The sequence below is a fragment of the Panicum virgatum genome, chromosome 7N (genome assembly GCF_016808335.1).
Source record: "Panicum virgatum strain AP13 chromosome 7N, P.virgatum_v5, whole genome shotgun sequence".
NCBI classification, from domain to species: domain Eukaryota; kingdom Viridiplantae; phylum Streptophyta; class Magnoliopsida; order Poales; family Poaceae; genus Panicum; species Panicum virgatum.
Genome location: NC_053151.1, coordinates 36,282,860 through 36,290,776, shown reverse-complemented (window position 1 = coordinate 36,290,776; position 7,917 = coordinate 36,282,860). Strand labels below are relative to the sequence as shown.

The 7,917-nt window shown below is 43.9% G+C and overlaps 1 protein-coding gene across 3 annotated transcripts; it reads left to right on the top strand.

Annotated features, from left to right (window-relative positions):
- Positions 1-772: 772 nt before the first annotated feature.
- Positions 773-6,758, top strand: LOC120681540. 3 transcript variants are annotated; one of them, XM_039963056.1, is made up of 6 exons: positions 773-1,198; positions 3,020-3,146; positions 3,482-3,558; positions 3,693-5,447; positions 5,636-5,825; positions 5,910-6,758. In XM_039963056.1, exons 2-6 carry the CDS (start codon positions 3,074-3,076, stop codon positions 6,611-6,613), a joined length of 2,799 nt encoding a protein of 932 aa, XP_039818990.1. In that variant the 5' UTR covers positions 773-1,198; positions 3,020-3,073; the 3' UTR covers positions 6,614-6,758. The 3 variants fall into 3 exon arrangements, with proteins under 3 accessions (XP_039818990.1, XP_039818992.1, XP_039818993.1); XM_039963058.1 differs by lacking the exon at positions 773-1,198 and adding an exon at positions 1,254-1,988; XM_039963059.1 differs by lacking the exon at positions 773-1,198 and adding an exon at positions 2,029-2,940.
- The last annotated feature ends 1,159 nt before the right edge of the window (positions 6,759-7,917 follow it).

Genomic DNA, 7,917 nt, shown 5'->3' with positions numbered 1-7,917 from the left:
GAACACCAGAACGTGTGGAACACCCCCGAGTATACTATTATGTTGTATCGTCGAATCGAATCAGAATGAGCAATGAGATTTCTTTTATTAACTTTTTTCTTGGTCAAATGACATGAAAAATTTGCATAAGATGTAAATTAACGGTCAGCATTATGATGATTTGTCAAACCCAAGAACTTCTTAGCAAGACTCCATTTTAGAGCGGTGAATTTTTTTTTTAGAATCCTTTAGGAATTGAAACTCTGCAGTATAAACCTGCCTGCATATTTCAAAACAAATGGCTACAATGCGACTACTCCATCCGTTTCAAATTATAAGTCATTACAAGAATCTTAGAGGGTCAAAGCATCTCCAAGTTTGACCAAAATTATAGAGAGAAATATAAAAATTTATGACATCAAATAAGTATACTATGAAAATATAGATAACAAAGAATTTAATGATACTTAATTGGTATCATAAATGTTATTATCTTGTTATATAAATTTGATCAAATTTGAAAAACTTTAACTCTCTAAGATTCTTGAAATGACTTATAATTTGAAACGGAGAAAGTACTTTATAAGCCAGTGATTCAGTCTTTTTTTTTCTTTCCAACGAAGAAAAAAAGGGAGAGGTAGTACGATCGCTATCGCACGATACGTTTCCGAGTACATCGCGCCGAAGTTATTGAATAAACAAACCGTAGACTACAAACAAACCACATACACGATTAGCGACACGTCCCCCCCCCCCCCCCCCCCCCCCCTTCTTCCTTGCAGTTGTGTTCAGGCGTTCAGCCGCCCGCCCGTGCAGCGTGCACTCTTCATCCATCCATGATCGATCCCACACCCCTCACGCTCACCGTCATCATCACGGCTTTTCGGGTCTGGTTTTTCCCGCACGCACGCAGCGCACGCAACGCGGCCCACGAGGTGCGAGGGGAGGAGAGTGGTGTAGTGGAGGCCGGAGGGAGTGGTGTGGTGGTGGACACCCGAAGCAAAGCAAAGGCGGAGGGGAGAAGAGAAACGGAACGCGAAGCGGGCGGGGGTGGGAAGAAACAGCCAGGAACAGCTCACGCACGCACGCGAGAGCTGGGGCTGGGCGGAGATCGGTCGACCCCCATTCCACCAACCTCCCACCCACCGTGTCGCTTTGCGCGGCGCTCGCCGCCGCTCCCGCTCCGTCCCCCCCGCGCCGGCGGATGCTCCCGCCGCAGGTCAGCGCCTCCGAATTCCGCCTGTTCATTGCTCCCTCCCCCACTCCGCTCTTCTCTCTCTCTCTGGAAAACGGGGGATGCTGGTGGCTGGGAAACTCCCATGTTTTTCTTTTCCCTGTTGAGGAATTCGTGCCGCTTTTTGTTAGATCTGTTTTTCCCTTCCTTATCCGGTTCCAGTCCGTGTTCGCCGTGCAGAATCTGTTCTTTCGAGTGTGGGACGCGCGGCCTCGCCGGCCGCATTCCGTCGGGGCGCAATCCTGCTTCGTCGGTGTGCCCGCGGTTTAAAGCTGCATTCAGTGGGGGTTCAGCCTGCGAATTCGGGGGGCCAATCTCCGGGCAAAAGTAGAACCTAAGGATCCGAGCCGAGTTTATGGTTCGCCGGGCCCGAATTCCCGTCGCTGCCAGCGTAAAAGCGCCACCTTTGCCAGCTCCTCCCGTCCCTTTCCGCTCCCGCGCCCGAGAATTTATTGCTCGAACTCGCGTCCCGTCCGCCAGTCCTGCAACTCGCGATGCCCCCTCTGACGAGCAGCCCGGCACGGACGCAGGCTTTGCAGTTTAAATCCTCGAGCTAGTTACCTGCAAGATTCCCTCCCCCTGGCCGTGCAGTGTCTCTGCAATTCTGCATCGCCCGCCTGTGAACTGTGAACTCCTCCGCCTCCGTAGCCCGTTCGGTTGCTCGTTTTCGTGCCTCTCGATTGCCAGATAGAATTGGGTTTTAGCTGCGTTTTCTGCTTGGAAAGTTTCGAGTTCTTGGTGTTTCTCTCCTTCCCTGCAAGAGCTGCAGGTTTCGGTAAGTGTTTTCCTTTTGCTTTTGCTTTCGGCTTCAGAGTACGTCTCATTGGTTTTTTAGTGTTCGTAGTTTTCTATATACCTTGTTGTTGCACGTCTTCTACGCTTTTATCATCGTCCCTCTTTCTCTTTCCACCGATTAAACTCGCTGAGAAGAAATTTGGGTCTTAAAAAATGTGCGACTGAAAGATTCCTTTGCAGCCCCATATGTACTCTCTCTCTCTGTCGCCGCTGCATAGTTCTGTAGTTGTCGATACCTGTTTCGCATTTTTGTTCACTTTTCTTTAATTTTCCTTCTAGGTACATGCATCTGATTAAGTTAACAGCTCGAGCTTTGGTTTCCATATTCCATAGAGCACAAAGCTGAGCGCCTTTAACCTTCCCTCACCTCTGAGGTGTGAGGTTTAGTTTACCTGTTTATCTGTCCCAAAAGTGCAGCCTTTAAAAGGCTTTCCGTGCTGAAAGATTCCTTTTGATCGTAATCATAGATTTGTACTAATTTGTTCAGCCCTGTGCATGCTTTGTGTTGCCATCTGATCTTTGCTAGTACATTCCACTTTTCCATCTCGCCTGGTGTTGCTCTGTCCCCATCGTTTCATTTCGTTGGGCGTGCCGGCTAACTTCCTTTTGCTTTTTTAAACAACCACAGGGCCATGAACTGTGCTTCTCATGCACAATATTGCCTACAAATGCCTGCAAAAGCCCAGCCTTAGGAATGTGTGTGCTGAATTTTTTCTGAAAGGACAGCATCTTGCTACAGCATATATACTCTGACCTTGTGCCCAAGTTCAAATTTAAGGCTTGAAAACATTCAAAACTAGAGACTTCAGATGCTGAGACACCCAAGGCTCTTCAAACTTTGGTTGCCTATATATCCACACGCCAGTGGATTGTACCTGCTAACTGCTACGCTCCTGTGTTTTATTTAGACTTATAGGCTTTTTGGGGCTCAGGTACAAGCCTAGTTGGTAGCGTTTCATTTTCTTCATGTCCTCACACTTATTCCTTGTTGCCCATAACTAATATTTTCAGGACTCTATCAATGTTGCTGTGCTCTGAGGCAGCCTTTATGATCAGGCGAAGGCAATGATCAACTTGTTTGACCTCAGCGCTGGGATGTCTAGCTCGAACATGCTCACAGATCGACCTCGAAGAGATGGTACACAAATTTCTTCCACTTTGTGTTTTTATTGCAACTGTTGAATGCAATGCTCCAGTAGACTCGATCTTTACTTATCTTCCTTGACTGTGATAAATAATAAGATGTTCCTCGTTCGTGTGGGACTAGATGACAATGGTGTCACGTGGACAATGGTTCCTTTGCACGATGTTTGCCATTTTCCCTCTAGACGATGACAGGCTCTACTTATCTTCCTCTTTTCTTTTGCCCTTCTTATATTAATAGAACTCGAATGTTCTCTTGCTCCTTTTTTGAATCTTGCAAGTACTAATCTCAAAATTGAAATTGATGTACCTTTTGCTTTCATATTTCAGGCTCTCCATCTTGTAGAAGCAGGCAAGATGTCAAGAGAACTGTTGATCCTGCTAAAGTTTATGCAGAGGATAAACTAGTAAGTATCATGCCATGTATTTACTGGCTCAAACTTCTATAGGTGATTTTCTATTAAATGTGGAGTAGGCAAGAGCATACTGAAGTTCATTGTAGCAGTACATTATCTGTGTTTTAATAAGAATATTGTTGCAGGGAGCTAGTAACTTGAGCTCATCAAGCAATAGATCGAATGCATCTCCACTGAATGTGGTATTAGCAAAGGAGAAGTCCAAGGAATTGGAGTCCAAGAAGAAGCCACCAAGTGTCGTTGCCAGATTAATGGGACTTGAAGATGATCTACCTGGTCAAGAGGCAACATTACAATCTGCTAAAAGAAACTTGAAGAAAAGACACTTAAATGGCAATTCAGCAGAAAGTAAGAGTCTCCACCAACATCAAGAGCGGTACAATTCCATTATGACAACACGGGACATACGCATTGGACACACAGAAACTGTTCAGTTTAAGGATGTCTATGAAGTCAGTGAAGAACCATTAAGAACATACCATCGTCAGGACCAAACTTTTCCTAGCGGAACATCTTCCAGGAGCAAGACGGACATAAGGATGGAAATTGTTCGTCAGAAGTTCATGGAAGCTAAGCGCCTTGCTACAAATGAGAAACTCCTCCATTCAAAGGAGTTTCAAGATGCTCTTGAGGTTCTCAGTTCAAATAGAGATTTGTTTCTTAAGTTTCTTGAGGAACCAAACTCTACTTTCTCAGAGCAGCTGGCTGGACTTCACAGAAGCCCATCACCACCTCAGACAAAGCGTATTACTGTGTTGAAACCAAATAAATCTGTTGACAATAAAGGCAGAAAGGAAATCCGAACACACAGATTAAATGAAGAAAATGAACACGTGATCCCTTGGAGTCACCGGAGATCTCATTCAGCAGAAGTTATTTTCTCCCAGCCAACTAGGATAGTGGTGCTGAAGCCTAGTCCTGGAAAGCCTAGTAGAACAATGGCCAGGCTAACACCCCAAGCAGCCACAGCTCAGCTGACTGAGCAGATAGATTTTATTGGAGGTTTAGAAGATGACAATTACCTACCAGATAGTCTACATCGGCGGGATGAGTCATTATTATCCTCTGTATACTCTAATGGGTATGGTGGAGATGAAAGCTCTTTCAGCAGATCAGAAGTTTACTATGTTGATGAAGAAGACGGTAACCTAAGTGTTTCCGAGATAGTTAGTCCAGTATCTCAGCATTCATGGGATCACATCAAAAGATGTAACAATCCTTACTCAGGTTCATCTTTTAGCAGAACATCACGGTCACCTGAGTCATCCGTGATCAGGGAAGCCAAAAAACGGCTTTCGGAAAGATGGGCATCGGTAGCATATAATGAGATCAACCAACAACAGATGCAACTACCCAGAAGCTCAAGCACTTTGGGAGAGATGCTCTCCCTTCGAGGAGCCAAGAAAGAAGTTGATCGGATGGGTTCTGTTTCAAGTAGGCAGCCATGTGATGCAGAAAATGAGCTGACCCTGCAAGCTACCTGTAAATCTATTTTTACAGAGAATGAAGATGGACAGAGCTCCCCAAAGAATCTAGCAAGATCAAAATCTGTTCCAGTGTCATCATCAATATTTGATAACATAGCACAAAATGACCCATCATCCAATTCTGAAGGCTGTAAAACACCAAACGTGGCTACAAGGTCAGATAAAGGAAAGCCATCATTCAAAGGGAGAGTTTCGAGTTTTTTCTTCCCTAAAAGTAAAAAGCAGTCAAAAGAGAAAATGACCCTATCTGTTGGTTCTGATGAGAAGGTTGAAGTCACTTGTTTTGGCAGCATGAAACCAGAGGCTGCTCAAAATATTTTCGCTGGTGAAAATGTGGCATTTCATGTGGACAAAGTTGATAGTTTGAAAACTCAAACAATCTGTTCTTCGAAAGTATGCACTTATCTCTTACTGTTCTTTCTGTTGTTGTGTTGATCGTTGCTGCAATAATTTTCTGTTACTATCAGTTTATGACCTCTTAATTATTTTTCCTTGATGATTTTCCTTGTCTCTACACTTCCATTGTCCTCAATAAACTGATGATGATTACTAAAAAAAACTGATGATGAGACATACTGCAGGATATTGTTTCCATCGAAGCACCTATTTCTTCTGTCTGTTCAAGCGGACATCTTGATGGATTGAGATCATGTGGAGGTCTGAATGGTAGCCGTGATGAGCCTAGTCCTACTTCAGTTCTTGATACGTCATTCGAAGATTGCAATGTTAATGAATCTGATTCGTCAAGAAGCACTACCTGTGACAATGAGAGTAAGTCTTACTTCCTCTTTGACTAGTGAGTTTGCTATTGTTTCCTTGTTTGTATACTAAATGTCTCTTCTATCATATCTTTAGGAATTGTCTTACGATCTGATGCAATTGAATCTGTCACACGCTCATTATCATGGGAGGATATGAACTCTCCTTCATCTTTACTTGGTATGACCAAGTTAACCCCTCCCTCCAGTGTGGGCAATGATGAACTCGAATGCGTTGCCTTTGTACAAAAGATTGTATCATCTGCTGGGTTAGGTGACCTGGAGTTGGGTATGGTCTTTTCTGGCTGGTACTTGCCTGATTGCCCTCTGGACCCTGCATTGTGTGACAAGTTATTGGACCGGAAGGAGGAGGCTGCCAAGTCGAGGGAGCGAAGGTCGAACCAAAAGCTTCTTTTTGATTATGCAAATATGACCTTAATTGAGATTGGCCAGGACACCTTACTACGCGCATATCCTTGGAGTCATGTGCGCTCAATGGCCAGGAGGGAGACACTATCTCTAGATTTGGTTGAAGAAGTACCACGCCATATGAGGGATTGGCTCCATGGATCAGGGAAGTTTCGAATGAAAGAGAATGAAGATGCTGGAACAATACTGGAAAGAATTATGGAACAGGAGGTGGAAGGAAGAGGCTGGGTGAAGTCCGTGAGATGGGAATTGGATGAGATCACAGAGCTGATTGCAGGGGAGGCGTTGGAGGAACTACTAGAAGAAACCGTGGATGATCTCACAATTTGTTCTCCACAGCAAGAGATGTCAATGACAATAGCAAATCTGTAGGAAGCAATTGCTTTGTGTATGAAACTGCTCCTAAAATTATTGGGCTGAAAAAACTCTTGAGCATCCTCATATCTTGTATGTATGTTCACATAGTTGCCTCTGCATATATGCCTGTAGCGCATCACTGCAGATTGTGGAACTCTAATCGGCTAAAATCTTCTAACCATGCTGAACCTGCCGGAAAAAACAAATTCAAACGCACCATATTAGTGGGTGATAAAACCTTTGGGCTTTGGTAGCATAGTTGATGCTTCAATGATAGCATCAGTGTTTTTCTATTCTTTCAGGAAAAGGTAACAGATTGCAAGTCCCATCAGCCATGTGGCTTTGACTTTAAAGTACTACAGGAGAAAACTACTCCATATATGTTTTACTAGCAGATAGTATAATACATTGTGCTGTCAGTTAGCACCATCGTGTTATCCTGAACTGTCAATCTGAACAGAAATAAGAATAATTTCAATCAACCATTTCTAACGTCTTATCTGGTTCCGTGTATTGAGTTTTGAATGTGGACTAAGAATAATGTAAAAGCACTTGTCTGGTTTGTACATTCTTCAGTTCTTGAGAAATTTTCAATTTCAGGTTACATCATGTGGTAGCAGCTTAGACGCTTAGTTTAAACCTGGGCGCATCGTTTATTCCTATGGCGATAGCCGATAGGCATGGATGCCCTTGCTGTCCTGTTACGCTACACTCCAAGAGTCATGCTACAGCAAAAGTCTGGGTGTTCACATCCTGAAATCAGCTGACATGTTTAGGTCCGTCCCCATTCCCGTGAATTTGGTGCGAATCCATGCAGACGGATGCTGCCAAAGGAGAAAGGCCTGTTTCTCGAGCTGTTAACCAGCCAAAGACTTCTGCATGCACCTGAGATCCATATCATGCTAAAATGATAGCCTGATATCTTGTTCTCTTCTCGTTATTTGTTTCCTGCCGTGTCTGTCGTTACATCTGGTGATAGGGATGTTGGAAATTTTGTTGGGTACGTAGTAATCTCAGAGGTCAGATCTCATCGGGACGTGCGTATGTTAGGTCTTTCATTGCTGAATGTTGATGGGCTACTTCTTGCAACTGAGACGCATGAACTTGGTAAGTTCCAGCGCTCTGAACTCCTACAGAAGAGAATCTTCGTGATGAACATGTCTGTTTCAGACTTGTAGGCTGTAGCTGATCGAAAGGGGGCAATTCCTTATTTGCCATTCAAAAAAAAGACTTTTATTTACCATTGATGTTTAAATAACATGTGGTAACTAGGAGTCTACAAAAGTGCAATGAAAGGAAGAAAATTATTCCATCAGTTT

Coding starts and splice junctions, on each gene's coding strand:
- LOC120681540 (XM_039963056.1), top strand. CDS start 3,074: ATGATCAACTTGTTTGACCTCAGCGCTGGGATGTCTAGCTCGAACATG. Junction 3,147..3,481: donor AGATCGACCTCGAAGAGATG/GTACACAAATTT, acceptor TTCATATTTCAG/GCTCTCCATCTTGTAGAAGC. Junction 5,826..5,909: donor CACTACCTGTGACAATGAGA/GTAAGTCTTACT, acceptor TCATATCTTTAG/GAATTGTCTTACGATCTGAT.